Source organism: Leptonychotes weddellii, chromosome 4 (genome assembly GCF_054177405.1).
Source record: "Leptonychotes weddellii isolate Sample4059 chromosome 4, ASM5417740v2, whole genome shotgun sequence".
In the NCBI taxonomy this organism is placed as follows: domain Eukaryota; kingdom Metazoa; phylum Chordata; class Mammalia; order Carnivora; family Phocidae; genus Leptonychotes; species Leptonychotes weddellii.
This window is the reverse complement of record NC_138372.1, coordinates 6643239-6663428: the sequence shown is the minus strand read 5'-3', so window position 1 is coordinate 6663428 and position 20190 is coordinate 6643239. Positions and strand designations below refer to the sequence as shown.

At 46.5% G+C, this 20190-nt stretch overlaps 1 protein-coding gene and 1 long non-coding RNA gene across 4 annotated transcripts in view; one reads left to right on the top strand and one right to left on the bottom strand.

The window, feature by feature from the left end:
- Window positions 1-8722, top strand: part of LOC115945002 (uncharacterized) — a 43074-nt gene extending 34352 nt beyond the window's left edge. For both annotated transcript variants that reach the window (XR_014144495.1, XR_004079485.2), the window contains one exon: window positions 278-8722. This is a non-coding gene — a long non-coding RNA (uncharacterized LOC115945002). The remainder of the gene's footprint in view (window positions 1-277) is intronic.
- RBP7 (retinol binding protein 7) overlaps window positions 5529-20190 on the bottom strand; it is a 15152-nt gene continuing 490 nt past the window's right edge. The window contains exons 2-5 of one of the 2 annotated variants that reach the window (XM_081816895.1): window positions 8648-8826; window positions 8421-8522; window positions 6596-6707; window positions 5529-5794 (exon numbers count right to left, since the gene is read on the bottom strand). In XM_081816895.1, the coding sequence (XP_081673021.1) occupies window positions 6606-6707; window positions 8421-8522; window positions 8648-8826 (383 nt within the window). In that variant the 3' untranslated portion in view covers window positions 5529-5794; window positions 6596-6605. The remainder of the gene's footprint in view (window positions 5795-6595; window positions 6708-8420; window positions 8523-8647; window positions 8827-20190) is intronic. The other variant, XM_006745682.3, reaches the window with a different exon arrangement.

Genomic DNA, 20190 nt, shown 5'->3' with positions numbered 1-20190 from the left:
GTTAATGGCTATAACTGGAGCAGACTGTGGTTAGTCTCCCTCAGGACGGGGACTTTAAGGAATATTCCCAAGCAGCTGCTGAAACTCGCTTTGTTTCGGGGAAGTTCCCTGTCTTCTCTGGCCTGACTTGGATGGCCTATTTCCTCTTGTTGGAGGGAAAACATGGCGTCTGCGCCTCTGTTGGAGCTGATGAGCTCTAGAACCAGGAACGCTTTCTCTGCCTTCTGGCAACACTTTGCCTCTTCTGTCTCCCCCTCCCCCTTCTTCTTCTGCATAGCTGGCTTCCAGACCATCCTCGGTGCCTCAGGCACCATGGCTCCTTCCCTCGCTATCAAGGAGCAAGAAGAGCACTCCCTGGACTTAACACCGCTCACTCCAGATTTCCCCACCAGTGTTTCAGGTAAAAACTGAAAATGGAGTGGGCCCAGGTGGAATATAATTCAATATTTAAGTTTGTTGGTTTAAGATAGACCTTTAAAGTTATGAGCACTAAATGTAAAACTTTTATCCTACCAAGAATAAACCACAACCACTAAAGTCCTAGAAGCTAAGGCATTACCAGCTGGATGGTCAGCTCAACGGGCTGAATTATATGCCTTAGTGCGAGCCCTCACCCTTGGTGAAGGCAAATGAGTCAACATCTACACTGACTCTCGGCACGCCTTCGCTACGTACATATACACGGAGCCACCTACAAGGAAAGGGGCCTCCTAACCGCCACAGGAAAAACTATCAAGAACAAGGAGGAGATACTGAGACTCCTTGAAGCCGTCTGGCTTCCAAAGGAAGCAGCAATCCTGCACTGTAAGGAACACCAGAAAGGAGATGACCCCATAGCGCGGGGAAATCATCTGGCAGATGAGGCAGCCAAGACCTCAGCCAGTGAGGACACAGACAGAGCCCCTTCCCTCACCATGGCCCTGACACCCCCGGAAGAAGTCCCCCCGCCCAGTTAACACTGAAAAGGAAAAAGAACAGGCCGTGGCTGAGGGAGCCACCCGGACTGAAAAGGGATGGTGGATGATGCCAGATGGACGAATCTTTGTTCCGACAGCAACTGGAGGGCATCTAGTCAAGGAACACCACCAACTCACTCATCTGGGGAAAACTGCATTAGAGCCCTTCTCAAGAAGCACCACTGCCTCAGTCCGCTGCCAGCACTAGGCCGAGCACCGAGTGAACGGTGCCTAACATGTGCTAAACATAATGCTCGGTCTGCACCACGGCCCCCGCCAGGTGTCCGGAGGATGGGAGCAACCCCCTTCGAAGATCTAGAGGTAGACTCCACAGATGTGCAGCCGAGCAGGGGGTTCAGATATCTCCTAGTAATAGATGCACATACTCTGGGTGGGTCAAAGCCTTCCCGACCGGGACGGAGCAAAGCCAGGAAGTAGCTAAAGTCCTCTTGCGGGAGATCGTGCCCCGGTTCAGCCTGCCATTGACAATCCATAGTGACAGCGGACCCACATTTGTGGCAGACATTGTGCAGGTGTTGACCAGATCTCTCAACATCACCTAGAGACTCGACACCACTTACCGGCCCCAAAGTTCAGGAAAAATAGAGCAAATGAATCGCACCCTCAAGGGAACCTTAGCAAAGTTTTGTCAGGAGACTAACCTCCCATGGCCGGATCTACTACCCCTAGCTCTCCTGCGTGCTCGCTGCACGCCCGGGACATCAGGTTTCTCCCCATTTGAATTAATATACGGACAGCCTCCCCCATGCTTGCTTGGGAAGCCTTCCAGGAAACTTGCATCAGGTTGGAGATAAAGGGATAAAGGAGCAGCTTCAGGCCCTGGGGGCCACCCTAAATAAATTACAAAAGTATACCATTGAGAGGGCCCCAATCTCCTTTGGGTCTCAGGTGCACTCCTTCCGGACAGGGGACTCAGTTGGGTCAAAGATTGGAAGAAAGACCCCCTCAAACCACAGTGGACAGGGCCCCACACTGTTGTTCTAACCGCCCCTACTGCCCTCAAGGTCTCAGGTGTCACCCGTGGGTCCACCACTCCAGAGTGAAGAAAGCTCATCATTTGGACGAGAAGCCGTGCCAGTGGAGAGTCCAGCCAGACTTCACAAACCCACTCCGGCTTCACCTTCAATGAGACCCCACTGACTGATGGACACCTGCTCACCGTGGTCCCTGGCTCTCATCGGCGTGATTGCCCTCGTCTTGGGAGTCAGACTCTACACTGTTGCCCCTCCTGACTGGACTTTCCCCCAGAAGCTTACTATTGTCATTGCTTATTGGGTGTCTCTAGGCTGTATTACTGCACTTACTTGTCCATGGGTTTCATCTGCTGCTGGGTTAGCCACAATGGCTCCCTCTACCTAAGGTCAAAGATTCCACTTTTACTGGCCTCGGTCCTCCAAAACAGGCACGGGCTCGACTTGCTCACGGCTGCGCAAGGGGGGCTCTGCCTCTTCTTACAGGAGGAATGTTGTTTCTATGCTAATGAGCTGGGGTGGTCCAAGAAACTCTGACCCAGTTACAGGAACGAGTACATCACCGGTGGGAAAACTCCAGCGGACAACTTGGTGGGATACCGTCTCACAATGGTTCCCTTGGTTCGCCCCCCTCGTCGGCCCCCTCCTATTGCTTCTCCTCATAGTAGCATTTGGTCTTTGTATTCTTAATGCCCTTACTAGGTTTATCACTACTCAAATTGCTAAAATCAGACTCCAGTTACTCCTTACTCACTATCGCCCCTTAGAAGATGAAGATGGTGACCTCTAAACTAGGTGTTTAAAGGGGTATCAAAGGGGGGAATAAGGAAAATCTGTGTCCTAAGATGGCCGACCGAGCCAGTGGGAGAGTCCCAGTCCTTGCCCCGGGGCTCTTCCAGGTTCTTCTCCCTGCTCAGCTTCCCGCTCGCACCAATTCGGGTTCTTTTCCCTGCCCCGCTTTGCACATGCGCCAAAAGTGCCAAGTATGCGGAAGTAGAAGTGTATAAATTGCCCCCTTTGTGCTCGGGGCTCAGACCTTCGGAGACCACTCTCCTCTGAGCCCGCGGGCGTTAAATAAACCTCCTAGCCTCCAAGATCTCCGAGTGCTGCTTGGTTCTTGCGTCGGGCGATCCAGTCCAGGTTCCGGAACACTAGGAGCACTAATCTTAATGCATTGTCTTTTTCAGTATCTCTCCGCTTGGTGTCGAGGTTCCATCCCTACAATGCCCTCTCGTAACTCCCCTATGTGTTCCCCAACTGACCAATAGTGACCCATAGGTAGGGACATCTCTACGCCCCTATTCAGCAGGAAGACGTTACAGAACATGCGACCTTCCACTTTCACCACTTTCCACCTAACCACCTTAAAGATTTAAGGGTCAAAATTGTTCAGGGCGGGGAATGATGGAGCAGAAGGCTAGCTGAAGACAAAGCCCAAGCTGACACCCTGCAACCTGCCCCCACCCCCCAGGGTGGGAAATGTGTGGCATTCTTCCAGGGATGTCCCAACTATCTTAATGTTAATACCTTGCTAGAGGGGAAAACAACCTTACCTTGACAATGTTAAGGCCTCTGGTATCTTGTAGGTCGGTCCTCTTTAGCATATGAAAGTTCTTTTGAAACCTCCCTTTTCCTTACTTCCTCCAAGTCCTGACTATGTAATCACCACTCCTCGAGACCCCAGTGCTGCAGCTTTTTCTGCCCACAGGTCCGGTCCCTGGGCTTTAGTAAACCACCATTTTGCACCAAAAAGAAAAGAAAGATTACTCACCACATAATTCTCAAATCAGGTGTCCATCTGCCAGCTCAGCTAATCCACTTACTACCTGATTCGACCCTGAAACAATTTCATAGTCTTTCTGTTTGGGGTCACCATATCTAATTGGACCCACAATTGCCCTCTGACTTTCTCTGGCTCTAAAGTCACTGCTGCTAAGGTCAAACAAGTCGGTTTCTGTTAGTTGAAACAAGAGTTAGATCTGATGCTCAGACTTTAATTTCCTCTTGAATTCTGTCACTTTCTAGAGTCTATAAGCTCCTTTCAGGCATAGACCTTTCCTCAGCTGTTGTCCAGAGAGCCCCTAAAGCCCAGCTTAGAGCCTAGCTCACCGTGGGCACTCCTGACTTCCCTTACCCCATGCTGACTCTGTGATCCAGCAGTCCCACCCGTCTGAACTGGTCACTCCCTCGCAGGCCTTCCTGAAACTATCCCCACGTTCCTTCTGCTTCTCAGCCAAACGCTCCCTGTCTGTACTTGCTCACCTCCCCTACTTCCACACCCTCCAGCGTGCTGGCTCAGAACCAGCCCTGCCCCTGAACCAACCTCACCGAGGCAGAATCATCCAGCTTGACTTATTGCTGCCTGGGACATCTCAGCAAGTGCCCACCACTCCCTGGACCCTGAAATGTTTCTTGCCTTTGCTTCCTGGATGCCCCCCTGTTTCTCCAGCCCCCCTGGCCACCCCTGCTAATGTACCCCTTTGGGCCTCAGGTTTCTCTCTCTTCACCTGGAGCACAATGTCCCTGGGGCGCCTGGCTGGCTCTGTCGGTAGAGCAAGCCACTCTTGATTCTGGGGCTGTAAGTTCGAGCCCACCCTGAGCGTAGAGATTACTTATAAACACAGTGTCCCAGACAGTCTCATCCACATGCAGAGTTTATGTGCTTCACATCATCTCATCCTCTCCTGATGGCCTGGCTTAAACTGGGCACAGGCCCCTCAAGATCCAGAGCTCATTCTTCTGTGTTGCCTTCTGATTGGCTCCTGCCTTTCTTCCTACAGCTGCCTGAACCCCAAACAGGGCATCTCCCTTGACCCCTCCCCTTCCATCATCCCTACAGCTCATGGCTCATTGACCACCTTGGACTATGAGTCTGGGTCCTACATGATTAGCTTTTTCTCTCCAGCCCCGAGTCCATTCACTGTATTTGAGACTTGGGCTCCAGGTACTCCTGACCGTCACCACCTCACGCTGGGATTTCTAGCAGTGCTTTCTAAACTGGCTCCCGAATTGCATCCCCCACCTAGAGCCCTTTCTCCCCTGTGCAGTTGGGGTTCCTTTCTGTGAGCCAACCTGGCTGTGCAGATCTGCTTAGAGCCAGGCACCATCTTCCTATGACTTTGGGGATAAATCTTAGCTCTGTCGCCAGAGTCTTCCAGATTCTTCATGAAAGAGCCCCTGCCTGCCTTCCAGCCTCCTCTGATATCTCTTACCATTCCATCCACATTCGCCCCTGCTCCAGCAAACATATTCTTTCAGTTCCTCAAACATCCCTCCAGCTTACCCCCAGCCTTTTACCTGGAATGCTTCCCGATGCTTCCTGCCCACCTGTGCTTCAGTTCTGAGCCTGGAGACCACCTCCGCTACCCCTGACCCCTGCTGCCACTTGCTCATCCCCAAAAGTCAGGTTTCCCCTCCTGAGTTCTCATAGTTGTCTGTACTTATCACTGCGGTTCCGATGCTTGTTTTATCCATTTCCTCACTAGACCTTGAAGACGGAATTACATCCTGTTCATTGGTGTGTCCATGGTGCACCTAGAAGGCTTTCAAAATACTTCTTCAAATAATGGGATACACTAAATTTAGAAGGAAAAAAAGTCAGGATTGTTGGACAGGTTTATTGAAACGGAGCCGTTTTGCCCCAGTTAGAGTAAATGACTTCTGGTACAGGCTGTGGGACATCTCTCCGACCACAAGTTCCCATCACCAAACCAGGACAGACGAACATCTGTTCATTTGGGGATAGATTTCAATGTTCAGCTGCAGTCACACATGGGCTCTGTGGCTGGATACAGCTCAGGCTCTCTGGAACGTCTGTTTGCACACTTGGCCTTCACAGAACATTTCCTAGGGACATGGAGGAATAGGAGGAGAAAGAAGATGAGTGGGCATGCAGGCTATTATTATTATTTATTACTCACAACACTTCTGACTCCAAATACGTGGTGTCTTTTCCAACTGGGTGTCCAACAATTCAATTCGATTCTGACACTAGCGACCCAGAGCTAGCACAGACCCCACAGGTTAAGTAAGGCTCAGTCTCAAAAACTGCTCCCTCTTCAGACATCAGTTCCAAGTCCCAGGCCACGCGAACTTCTGACGGACCAGCTATGAACAGGATTCCCATGACCCCCTCCTCAGGTTCAGTAATTTGCAAGAACGGTTCACTCTTTACATTACGGGTTTATTATAAAGGATACAAGTCAAGAACAGCCGAATACATGCATAGGACACAGTATGGGGGTGCGTGTGCGGACCTTTCATGCCCCTTTCAGGAATGACGCTGTCCCAGCACATCAATGTTTTCACCAACTAGGAAGCTCTCCAGACTCTCTCGTTTAGGGGTGTTTGTGGAGGTTTCATTACATAGGCATGATTGATTAAATTTTTGGCCATCTGGAAGACCCCAACCACCAATCATCTCATTAGCCTACAGGAGACACTCATTAATTACTCTGCAGATTCCGAGGGTTTTAGGAAGCACATACCAAGACCAAATACTTATTTTGTATTATATCACAGCATGGAGAGATTGCCCTGTGAGTATCCTCAGAGGAAGGCTCCTTCTATTCTCTGCTTGGGCAGAGTTCATGTATATACCAAGAAGGATGCATGCAATTTGAACATTACTTCTTACAGCCAACTCACCTGTGTATCCTCAAACGTATTTGTGTTTTCCTTGAAGTTCCATATTACATTTTTGTGATGGCAAGTTTCTTAATTTTGTTTCTATTGTCAGAAGAGTGTAAGATTTATCAATCTAGAATCAAAATATCTTTGTTTTTTTTAAAGAATACTCCACACCCAACCTGGAGTGTGAACTCATAACCCCGAGATCAAGAGTCACATGCTCCATGTCTGAGCCAGCAAGGCGCCCCCAAAATCAAAATATATTCAATGCCTTTGTAATCAAAGACTACCCAGACCCTCAAAGACCACCCACATCCAATTTTAAGATAAGTGCTCTAATTTTGTTTTCATGGGTCCAGCTTAGATTTCCATACATTAAGGTAAAAAGGCATAGAGTTGAAAGCACACATTTTTATCAGATCTGGATTTGAATCTCTACTTGGCAGCCTTGGGGAATTTCTAAATCTCAGTCTCTTCATTTGTAAATGGAAAAAATAGTGTCCCTTTCACAGGATTGTCTTGAAAACCAACTTAGATAATGCATACAAAGATTTAGCACAGTAATTGAGCGAAAAATCATCACTCGAAAAATGTAAGCCATTATAATACATATGGCAGGAAGCAATTTTCATTTAAAAAGCCATAATTAGGGGCACCTGGGTGGCTCAGTCGTTAAGCGTCTGCCTTCAGCTCGGATCATGATCCCAGGGTGCTGGGATCCAGCCTCGCGTCGGACTCTGCTCAACGGGAAGCCTGCTTCTCCCTCTCCCAATCCCCCTGCTTGTGTTCCTGCTCTCGCTCTCTCTCTCTTTCTGTCAAATAAATAAAATCTTTTTAAAGAAAAAAGCCATAATTAAGCCTTGATGTACAATTTTATACCTTCTCTCTCTCTCTCTTTTTTTAAGTTGGCTCCACGGCCAGTGTGGAGCCCAATGTGGGGCTTAAACTCACAACCCCGAGATCAAGACCTGAGCTGAGATCATGAGCCAGACGCTTAACCGACTGAGCCACCCAAGCGCCCCTATACCTTCTGATTTGTATTTCAAAATTATTGATTAGCTTGAGCTATAACTAGTATGTTCATGAAGTGCTGGTGACATCAGCAAGGAGACGATCTTTTGGAAGTAAGGCCACTAAGTAGAGAGCAGCCGTGACGTGCTCTGACAATGCTCCTCTCTGTGAAGTCTTCCTCAGGAAGTAAATCCACGGATGCAAAAGGCTCTACTTACATGAAGTTAAGCAATAGCAGAAAACACCCTAAAAACAATACTCCTGGACACTGAGATTATGGAAATGTTTTCTAAAAATGAATAGTTCACCAACCTGATAGAATATTATGAAACCAGTTTGCTACCTTATTTTATATATATAAAATATATATATTAAGGTAAATGTAATATACGTATATATTATCTATAAGAACTATGTTTTTTTCTTTTTCTTTTTGAAGGTTTTATTTATTAATTTATTTGAGAGAGAGACTGAGAGAGAGCACAAGCAGGAGGCGCGGAGAGGAAGAAGCAGGCCCCTCACGGAGAAGGGAGACTGACCCGGGGCTCGATCCCAGGACCCTGGGATCACGACCTGAGCCAAAGGCAGACACTTAACCGACTGAGCTACCAAGGTGCCCCTCTATATTTTTTTCAGTTAATACATGACGAATTAAACAGGAAAATTATTTTGAAACCTGGAATATGTTCTGTCGTAAATGAAAAAGACTACTTCACCAGACACTGGAAGGTAACATGCCAATTTGAAAACAGCGGGTTGGAATGATGGGAACACTGTCATGGTTTAATACTGTATCATCTCATGGGACGCAAGAACAAAATGTGGCAAGTACCAGGTGAAGTTTGTCCCCTTCGATCCAATGGGTCCAGCCTCTGTTCTTCTTCTCCCCCTTCTGGACACAGGTGAGTCTGTCATTGTCCCAGGTGACCAGGCTCTGCATGAGAGAGGGGAGAAGAGGCTGGTTTGCCCTGGCAGACTCCTCAACGGGTACTAAGAAGGCCCAGTTAATCTTGCAAAATCAAGAGCCTATGTTATCATTTGAATTTTTTTTTTTTTTACCTTGCATTTCCTGTTATCCAGGCCTTTATTATCCTCATCAAATTCTTCTCCAACTTTAAATGTAACAAAGTAGTTCCTCAGGCTGCTGTATGTGTGGATGGTAAAAGAATCCCCATCTTGCTCAATCACTTTCTGTGGCTTCAGCAGCTTGGCTATCTTACGAGTAGCAAAGTCAATACCTTAAAAAACAATTTTTAAAAAAGATATCTCAACATTCACTCGAGATGCGAAAGCTAAGAATTTGGCAGCTGTCCTCAGACCATTGTATTTCTTTTTTTTTTTTTAAGATTTTATTTATTTATTTGACAGAGAGAGACACAGCGAGAGAGGGAACACAAGCAGGGGGAGTGGGAGAAGGAGAAGCAGGCTTCCCTCCGAGCAGGAGCCCGATGCGGGCAGGAGCCCGATGCGGGGCTCGATCCCAGGACCCTGGGATCATGACCTGAGCTGAAGGCAGATGCTTAACGACTGAGCCACCCAGGAGCCCCAGAACCATTGTTTTTCATCACTAGTGTTTCTTTTGTAATTTCAATGCTGCTTGCTGCCGAAATTGGATCTGTAGGGAGTTGTCCTGGTAAAACTCTATCCAGAGGCTTGATTAAAAAGCTTGAACAGGGGCGCCTGGGTGGCTCAGTTGGTTAAGCGACTGCCTTCGGCTCAGGTCATGATCCTGGAGTCCCGGGATCGAGTCCCGCATCGGGCTCCCTGCTCGGCAGGGAGTCTGCTTCTCCCTCTGACCCTCCCCCCTTTCATGTGCTCTCTCTCATTCTCTCTCTCAAATAAATAAATAAAATCTTAAAAAAAAAAAAAAAAGCTTGAACAGCTTTCAGGGAAGAGTCATTGGCTGGCTGTGCCTTAGGTAATGGATCTGAAGCGGGGCCTGGAAGAAGCAGTTCTGGGAGTCACCCCAGAGGCAGAGAAGAGGACAAGGAAGCCAAGGGGACGGGACTCAGGCCCCAACCCAAACTCAAACACAGCAACTCAGCCTTTGTCTGCTTTATGTATTTATACTTTGGATTAAGACAGTATTTGTTAGAGACAACGGATGCGTCACTGAACTCTACCTCTGAAACTAATAATATACTATAGTTAATGAATTGAATTTAAATAAAAATTTTAAAAAAATTTTAAAAAGCATTTGAACAGGGGCACCTGGGTGGCTCAGTCGTTAAGCGTCTGCCTTCGGCTCAGTTCATGGTCCCAGGGTCCTGGGATCGAGCCCCGCATCGGGCTCCCTGCCCCGCGGGAAGCCTGCTTCTCCCTCTCCCACTCCCCCTGCTTGTGTTCCTGCTCTCGCTGTGTCTCTGTCAAATAAATAAAATCTTTAAAAAAAAAAAAAAAAGCATTTGAACAGTTTCTAAACAACAAAAAAGGTCGAAAGCCACTGTAAATATGCATATACTACTATCCCTTTAGAATTTTCTTTTCTTTTTTTAGATTTTATTTATTTGACAGAGAGAGGGAGAGAGCACAAGCAGGGGGAGCAGTAGGAGAAGGAGAAGCAGGCTCCCCTCCAAGCAGGGAGCCCCATGTGGGGCTTGATCCCAGAGCACAGGGATCATGACCCAAGCCGAAGGCAGATGCTCAACCATCTGAGCCACCCAGGCGCCCTGAAATCTTTAATAAACCTTAAAACAGGGGCGCCTGGGTGGCTCAGTCGTTAAGCGTCTGCCTTTGGCTCAGGTCATAGTCCCAGGGTCCTGGGATCAAGCCCCACATTGGGCACCCTGCTCAGTGGGAAGCCTGCTTCTCCCTCTCCCACTCCCCCTACTCGTGTTCTCTCTCTCTGTGTGTCTCTCTCCGTCAAATAAACAAAATCTTAAAAAAATAAATAAAATAAACCTAAAACAAAGTCACACACAGAAGAAACATGGCATGCTGAGAATATCCAGGTTTTGATATAGACAGTGGATTTGAACCCCATTTCCCATTTAGTAGCTTTGAGCACATTATGTAGCTAGAGGTAACTGTTGCTGTTTTATTTTACTTTATTTTTTTTTTAAGATTTTATTTATTTATTTGAGACACAGAGATAGAGAGAGAGAGGGAACACCAGCCCGGGGAGTGGGAGAAGCAGGCTTCCCGCTGAGCAGGGAGCCCGATGCAGGGCTCGATCCCAGGACCCTGGGACCATGACATGAGTGAAGCGCAGACGCTTAACGACTGAGCCACCCAGGCGCCCCTACTTTATTTATTAATTAAGTAATCTCTATGCCCAACTTGGGGCTCAAACTCAAAACCCCATGATCAAGAGTCACATGCTCTACTAATTGAGCCAGCCAGGCACCTGTTGCTATCTTAAGTAGGGTAGCCAGATGACACTTTGGGCAAGAGCTAAATGAGGTGAAGAAGCAAACCACACAGATTTCTGGGGAGAGCGTAAGGCAGAGATCACAGGGAGCCCAGGGACACCAAGGAAGGGTATGCCAGATGGTTTCAGGAACCACCAGGAGCCTGGGATGGCTGGAGCAGAATGAGGGAGATGAGGAGCGGAGAGGATCAAGAGTTGAAATGTGGGGGTACCATAAGGACCACTGGGCTCTAACTCAAGAAAATGTAGATGGGTGCCACTGGACTATTAGGTGCAGGTGACATGGTCTAATAGGCAGTCAGGCACTACTCGACGCTGGCTCATCACCTAGACATTTCCATGAGCCACAGAGCATGCATGGTTCTCCCATTTAGGATTATCCTACTATGTAAAATAAAGTTCCAAGAATCTTCATTTCAGAGAATTACATGCCTCAATGAAGGTAGTTTGGTTCCAGAGTTGACCCCTGTTTCATTTTTTAATTTTTAATTTTTTTAAGGTTTTTTTTTTTTTTTTTTTTAAGTAATCTCTACATCCAACGTGGGGCTCTAACTTACAACCCTGAGATAAAGAGTCGCACGCTCCACCGACTGAGCCAGCCAGGTGCCGATCCCCATTTTAATTTGTTTGCCTAACAGATTTCATTTTCATCCGACATGAAACTGCCACCCAGGGCTTCCCAGAAAGCCTTTCCAGTCCAGAAAACTTGGCCAAGCACAGAGCAGGGCTCCTTCATCATCTCATTAGCCCCAAAATAATATAAATGTCCTTATTTTGAGAAAACTTTTTTTTAATACACCTAGAATGCAAGGTTTTAGCTTGAGCTGCAAATGATCCAGTCTTTACTGGTTTTCAGCAATCTTTAAGCACTGAGGCTAAAGCCTTAAAATACTTATCCCATTATTAAACAGACCAAGCCAAATTTAAAATACTTATTGCTGACTTTCCTTAAACCCTATTCTGTAAGTCAAACACAACCAACCAACCCAAGAAACAAAAAACAAACTTTAGATTATTACTTTACATCAGTTATACTTTTAAAATCTGTGAGCCCCACATTGGGTGTGGAGATTACTTAAAAAAAAAAAGAAAATCTGTGAAGTGATTCATTGCCAGTAACTTTATAATCTGTACTACCATGTTGTAATTGTTACTTAGGGCTTGTCGTTTTAAAGATGAAAATTTATTTTTTTTTAAGATTTTATTTATTTATTTGAGAGAGAGAGAGCACGAGCGGAGGGGTAGGGGCAGAGGGAGAGGGAGAAGGAGATTTCCCATTGAGCAGGGAGCCCCACAAGGCGCTCGATCCCAGGACCCCGGGATCATGACCCGAGCTGAAGTCAGATGCTCAACCAACTGAGCCACCAAGGTGCCCTTAAAGATCAAAATTTAAATCAGCTTAAGGTCTGGTCAATTTCTGCCAGTCCACGTTTGCTGTGACCTCAGTGGTCCAAATGGCTTTGTGCTCATAAGGCTTTTATCCAGGCAAGCCATGCTTTTCCATACCATTAGGTTTTTACGTAGGAAATAAGACATTCATGCAGAAGGAAGAGATGATCTAGCTATTTTGCATTCCATTACAAGTGTGTGTGTGTGTACCCTTTAGGGCAGGATCTCAAAGAAGCCGACAGACATATACTTTTCTAAACTTCATCTGTTCACATTAACCCTTAATCCCAAAGCCACTTCTAATCTTGAGGCAACGTGGGTTTTGGAGCCAAGAGAAATTGGTTTTAAATCCCAGCTTACATGGTGATCTTGGGCAAGGTGATCACACCACCACCTTCTCGTAGTCATCAGGATTAAGGAGGAGGATAGGGACAGAATGGTGAACACCTGCAGCCATTAGCAGCTGGTTCCTTCCTGCCTGGAGCTTCACACTCTGGGTCTTCCTTGGCCACTGTGGGGTCCACCAGGAACTCCCAAGCCCCAGGCTAGCTCCTCCAGACTTTTTTTTTTTTAATTTGAGAGAGGGGTGGGGAGAGCACAGAGGGAGAGGGAGAAGTAGACCCCCCCACACTGAGCAGAGTGCCCGATGTGGGGCTCGATCCCAGCACCCCAAGACCATGACCCGACTGAAGGCAGACGCTTAACCAACTGAGCCACCCAGGTTCCCCACCCTCCTGATTTAGATAATTTGCCTCCACAGATCCCATAATTGCCTTTTTAACTTAGGAGCCCTGCTTTCGGTGCCCATGAAACCTATATAGGTTGCCCTACTGTCCTCATTTCTTTGAAAGTGAAATGCTGGTAGTTTAAGTTGATGACTATTTAATACCTCTGTCAAGTTGCATGTATTAAACACACACCTAGTGTGTGCAAAGCCCTAGGGCAGGGGAGGTGCCCTCCCTCTGCACTGGAATAGGAAATCTCAGACAGCAGGCACTTCCTTTGCTTCTTTATATACCTTCCCCCTGCCCAGCCCCTAATACACAGGAAGTGCCTAAATGATATTAATTAATGGATTAAAGCTGGAGGAGATTCCTGGAGTTTGTTGAACAGTAGCTTTAAGGAGAGACACTTTCTTATCGGCTGTGGTACGACCTTCCCTCTCTTCAGGCAAATGAAATATTTAAATACTTTTACTGGGGGTGGGAGTAAGGGTAGAGAGATTAAAGTTATAAATGCGCTTATAACCAAGAAGGGGGGTGAAAACAGAATAATCAAAGTCTCCCTTTAAGAGGAGAATCTGTTCCAATTAAAGGAAAATTGAAAACAATCTTCCTTTTTTTTAAGATTTTATTTATTTATTTATTTATTTATTTATTTAAATAAATAAATAAATTTATTTAATTAAATAAATAAAATCCTTCTGTGTGCTATGTGCTTATTTTTTTTTTAAGAATCTAAACGTAAGACATTGTATAATTTACTAAGCACTTTGTTAAGTTAAATATTCAGCCAGGACAGAGATCTCAAGCTCTGTTTTTCACCAAAAGGGATGGATGTCCTGGTTGTATATTCCTTCCATCTAATGAAAAAGATAAGGATTCTCTGGTTTTTATTATAGGAGCTATCTTTACTCACCTGAAGTATAAAACTTTGTGTTTAAAAAACATGTTTTAGGGGTGCCTGCATGGCTCAGTCATTGAGCGTCTGCCTTTGTCTCGGGTCGTGATCCCAGAGTCCTGGGATCGAGCCCCACATTGAGCTCCCTGCTCCGCGGGAGGCCTGCTTCTCCCTCTCCCACTCCCCCTGCTTGTGTTCCCTGTCTCACTGTGTCTCTGTCAAATAAATAAATAAAATCTTTAAAAACAAAACAAAACATGTTTTAGTTCACTGTGTAAAGTCATAATGATGTAGGAAAGATGTTAGGGTTCAAAGCCGATGGCCAAGAAAGAATTCTTGAGACGTCTTTGGTGCAATAGGGTAGTTTTATTAAAGCTTGGGCACAGGACCCGTGGGCAGCAGGAGCTGCACTGGGGTCATGACGAGTGGCCCATTATATACTTTTAAGTTGGAGGGGGTCAGGGATAGCGTAAGTCTCCCAGGTATTTTGGAAACAAGGTTTCCAGGATCCCGGGGGTCTAGCTATTGTTAGGAAAAGGTCCTTTATTACTGTTCAGTAAAAACTCATCATGAGACTCTTCAGATGTATATCGGTGGATCATATGCTTGGAGGATGATTGCCAATATGTATCTTGGGGGGTAGAGATAAAGGAAGTTTCCAAAGGAATTTTAGTTAAAGTAGACTTACAGGATCCTGGGGGTCGGGCTAAGATTGCCTTCTGCCCTTAGCAAAGTGTCAACATCAAGGCACCTGAGCTCCCAGAGGAAGGTTACTCTGCCTGTTTCAAGGACTTGTCAATGGGCTGTATGAAGTAAGGAAATTTAATTTTTCTTTTTCCTTTCTTTCCCACATCAATAAGAAAGACATGGTGAAGATAGGAGGGAAGGCAAATTCATAAAACGTACTTATTAATCCATTCAAACAACTGCATTTAAAAGGAGTTTCAATTTTTTTAAATGTAATGTAGGATTTGCTGTAGGTTTTCTACTAAAGTCTCCTTGCAATAAAATATACCTAACATAAAATTTACCATTTTATCCATTATTAGGCATACAGGTCAAGGGTGGTAAGTAGATCCACAGTGTTGTCCAGCCAGCACCATTATCCAATTCCAGAATTTTTTCATCCTCTTAGGCAGAAACTCTGTTCTTGATGGGGCATAGGTCACGCTCCCCCAAAATATGGTAGCTTGGCATACTGAATAGTTCAAGCTGAAGGAATTTGAGGAATGGTGGGAGAAGAGCTTTCTGACCTTACCCCTAAGCAGGTCCTAAAACCGTCATACGAGAGGTGCCTTCTCTACAACAGAGGTTAGGAGCATCCTTATCTCTGAAAACATGGGACACAGAGGGGAATCTGAAGAACAGAGCTTGCCAAATTTCTAAGTTTGCTTGTTATGTTTCAATTCTAGAATTTCTATTTGTTTCTTTCTCGACTCTGCTATGTTACTTTGTATAGATTCTGGTTCTTTGCCATAATTAAGCTCAGCATAACTGCTTCTTGTTCTATTTCAGATAATCCCAGTATCTGGAGACCCTGTTTCTGTTGTTCTTGTTTCTTGCTGTTAGGGTCTTTTAATTTTTTAACAGCTTTATTGAGGTATAATTGATGTACAAAAAACAGTACAGGGCGCCTGGGTGGCTCAGTTGGTTGAGCGACTGCCTTCGGCTCAGGTCATGATCCTGGAGTCCTGGGATCGAGTCCCGCATCGGGCTCCCTGCTCGGCAGGGAGCCTGCTTCTGCCTCTGACCCTCCCCCCTCTCATGTGCTCTCTCTCATTCTCTCTCTCTCAAATAAATAAATAAAATCTTTAAAAAAAAAAAAAAACAGTACATATTTAATATGTGCAACTTAATGTGTCTGGACTTAAGCAAACACCCATGGTACCATCACACAATCACGGCAACAGACAGAGCCAACACCTTCCAGAATTTTCTTGTCATGCCTTTTTATCTCCGTATGTACTTGTTTGACTGTGATTATTTCCTGGGCATTGTTTCTGTAGAGTGTGCATACAGAGCTGCCATGACGTTCTCTTCCTCCAAAGAGGGTTTTTTAAATTGCTTTTAAGGCTACTAGCTGTCTGGGAGCCCCTGAATTCAAGTTCAGGTCTTGAGATTTTTCTGGACCACCAAGATGATTCACAGTGAAACTACAGTCTGTTCAAGAAATATATATATATATATAGTCAAAAAAAAAATATATATATGGTCTAGCTTAATTTAGCTATCTTCTTTGGGAGAGTTAGTATAAATTGGTTTGCCATTAGCAGAGGCAAAAGTCCTCAGGAAAGGTCTAAATACTTCTGCATAAGTTGGCATTAGAACATACATAAATAGGGACAATAGGTTTTACAGTACAGTTCACCCTGAACAACACTGGGGTTAGGGTTAGGGGAGTCCCCCCCACCACCACCACCACACTGCCCCGCCCCCTGCACCTGTGTGCTCAGTTGAAAATCCTTGTATAATTTTTGACTTCCTCAAAACTTAACTATTAATAGCCTCCTGTTGACCAGAAGCCTTCCCAATAACACAGTTAATACACATTTTGTACATTATGTGTATTAGATGCTATATTCTTAAAATAAAGCTAGAGAAAAGAAAATGTCATTAAGAAAATCATAAGAGAAAATACATGAACAATTCTATACTGCATTTATTTAAAAAAAAATCCTCATATAAGCAGACCCGCATAGTTCAAACCTGTGTGTTCAAGGTCAACTGTAGTTACATTCTGCAGTTGTCCCAAGGACCACTTGACATATCAGAAAGCAGCACTTCTTAAATTTTTTTTTTTTTTAAGATTTTATTTATTTATTCATGAGAGACAGAGAGAGAGAGAGGCAGAGGGAGAAGCAGGCTCCCAAGGAGCAGAGAGCCCGATGCGGGACTCGATCCCAGGACTCTGGGATCATGACTTGAGCTGAAGGCAGACGCTTAACCATCTGAGCCACCCAGGCGCCCAGCACTTCTTAAATTTTAATTGGCATCTGAATCACCTGAGAATCTGGTTAAATGCAGATTCTGATGCTGTAGATCTGGGATCTGGGGTGAGACACATAGTCTGCAAGCTAAGAAGCTCCTGCTAGTTCTGAGTAACAAAACCCTACCCTCATCTGGTCCTGAGCCCCTAATCTGCCCAGGGGAGACTGGGTTGACCCTGGAAGCTGTGTTCTTTACAATGTTTGCCAGATCACTTTCTTCCCAGCTTATGAGGAATAGGCAAGAGGTTTTAAGTCTGATTTCAGCTATCATATAAAATGCAAGAGATCTCTTGGTCTGTAACTAAGCTACTTAGAATATCCGATCCGGCCCAACTACCTCATTTAACAAAAAGGGAAACTAAAGGAACTCATAAGTTTCGTAACTTTGATTCTATGACCCACAATCAATGGCTAAGCTCGCTGGGTTTCCGGTGTGACACTCTGTTACACTAAACAGTCTCTCTATTCCAGAAATCCTTAGCACACTTACGTTTCTTTTGGAAAACAGATTGCAAGTAAGAGTTACATGTGTTGTCGGGATCCAGTATCTTTCCGGAACCTGAACCAAAAGTAAGAATAGGGGTTGAGAGGCAGGATGCTGACTCAGTACTACATGGCTTAGTCCTCTGGGATGGGAGTTGGATGATAAATAAATATGTCAAGTAAACAAATAAATGGCCTCTGCTAGCCTCTAGGACCTAATACGGTGGCAGATCATTGTTAAGCCTCTACTGACATCATGGGGAAAGGTATCAAACAAGGGATCATAGCAGAGCATACCGAAAAGCAAGACAGTGTGGGGACAGGTGACGGATGGTACTATACACATGTGAAAACACTTAATTCTGACATTCAGAAGGCTGCTTTATTTGTTTTGTTTTTAAAGATTTTATTTTTTAGGGGCGCCTGGGTGGCTCAGTCGTTAAGTGCCTGCCTTCAGCTCAGATCATGATCCCGGGGTCCTGGGATCGAGCCCCGCATCGGGCTCCCTGCTCCGCAGGAAGCCTGCTTCTCCCTCTCCCACTCCCGCTGCTTGTGTTCCCTCTCTCTCTGTGTCTCTCTCTGTCAAATAATTTTATTTTTTATTTGAGAGAGAGTGAGAGCACAGAGGGAGAGGGAGAAGCAGACTCCCCGCTGAGCAGGGAGCCCGATGTGGGGCTTGATCCCAGGACCCCGGAATCATGACCTGAGTTGAAGGCAGACGCTTAACCGACGGAGCCACCCAGGTGCCCTCAGAAGCCTGCTTTGTTTTTGTGTGTGTGTGTGTGGTTTTTTTTAAGATTTTATTTATTTGACAGAGAGAGACACAGTGAGAGAGGGAATATAAGCAGGAGGGGTGGGAGAGGGAGAAGCAGGCCTCCCACCGAGCAGGGAGCCCGATGTGGGACTCGGTCCCAGGACTCTGAGATCATGACCTGAGCCGAAGGCAGAAGCTTAATGACTGAGCCACCCAGGCGCCCGGAAGCCTACTTTGTGATACCAGACGGACTTAGCACAGGATGTCTTCCCATACTTGGAATGGTGACTCTTGACTCCATTCCCTGTTGTCTCAGAGGTTTGCTCTAAAAGCCACGGAGATCGTCACAAACACAGTACACATAAAGGCAACATTCGAAGCCATCACCTGACGTTTAGCCTTTATCCCCCACACAAGTAGCCAGATCGCAGCCAGATAAATCAGGGAAGAAAGCACTTAGGGTCACATGTCACCACTAATTTGGAGGTGGGCAGATAAGTAAAATATCAGGACCTACCACCTTTGGGAAACGTAAGCATTCATTCCTACTTAGGAATTGGAAACAGAAAGGAAATGCGATTCAGGTTGAAGGGTGAGCAGGATACGCCATCCCAAAATATGCCACTCTGGCATACTGATTATATTGAACCGAAGGTACCTGGGAAGAAGCCGACAGAAGCAAAGCTCTCTGCCCTCCCCCATTTGCCTAAAAGCAGGACATAAATTTGTCAAGTTGTCCCCTCTCCCCTCTGTTCCAGGACAGGCAGAAGTTAGGGAGGCAGCTCTGGTCTCTTAGCAGCCTCGAGATGGCCCCAGAACTTACATGATAAACCTTCCCAGCCAGCCCCTTGTATTGTTAGTTACCTTCCCCACAATTCGCTCCCCAGAAACTAAACTCAAAGTCTCCGTCTTGTCACTTCTTGACAAAGTTACTACTCTTTGCTAAGATGCCCTACAGACTCGCTCAAGTTCCAGCCACGCAACACTGAGTGCGCCCAGGTGCCCTCCCCGCCCATGTGCAACTAACTTCTGGTGGTTAAGCTGTCTTTTGTTCGTCTAATTTACACGGCCCCAGCCCATGAACCTAGGATGGGATGAGCAAAGTATTTCTTTCCTCCGCTGCAGGGTTTTATGGCGGTCTGAATCAGAGTTAGCTTGAGAAGCCCCGGACTTCCCTCCCGGGTGTGAGAAGGGAGGAGAGAAGCCTACCAAAAGCACAGAACTCTTAAAAACACACTGGAGCTACAGAACCGTACATTTCAAAGGGCTTAAATGGCCAATTTTATGTTTTGTATGGTTTACCACAATTTTTTTGAAAAGAAAAAAAATCGGCCCCCTCCCTCCGTCTGAATTTATAGATGGAGAAACAGGCCCAGTGTCAGATAAGGAGAAGCCAAAGCAGCTGCTGGGTCCCCATGCTCCCAGCAGCTCTAGCCACTGATGGGTGTCACTTAGGGGAAGGCGCTTGGCACCGAGGTGCTCCGATGCCCCACATCTGAAGAATGACAGTAAGAGCAGGACAAACTGGGAACCGGTAAGGAAAGGAGGCGTTCTACCATCAAGGGCGGGAAACATTCTCTAAGCCCTCTGGGAAGCAAGGACATGGGTCAGACCCCCGCCACCCCTTACACACCCCGGCTGGCCACCACCAAGTCCCCTTCCCTCTCAGGCGAAGAAGCAACCCCTCCAGGCACCCACGACTGTCGCTCCCCGCCCCCTCCCCGGGCTGGCACTGCGTCCCTGGGGCCGAGGGTGGGTGGCCACCAAGGGGTCTGGGTTTCTTGTCCCCACCCAAGCCCTCGAGGGGAGTGGGGAAGTCTGAAAACCAAAGATTTCCAAAGCGGTTCCCGAACTCCAGCGGGCACCAGAGTCGCCTGGTGGGGGCGGCGGGGACCGCGTGCACCTTAGTGCAGCCCGGAGCTCGGACTCCGAGGGCCGGCGACCTCCCTAGCAGAGCCACCGGGCTCCGGGAAACCCAGAGCCCCGCCGCAGAGGGACC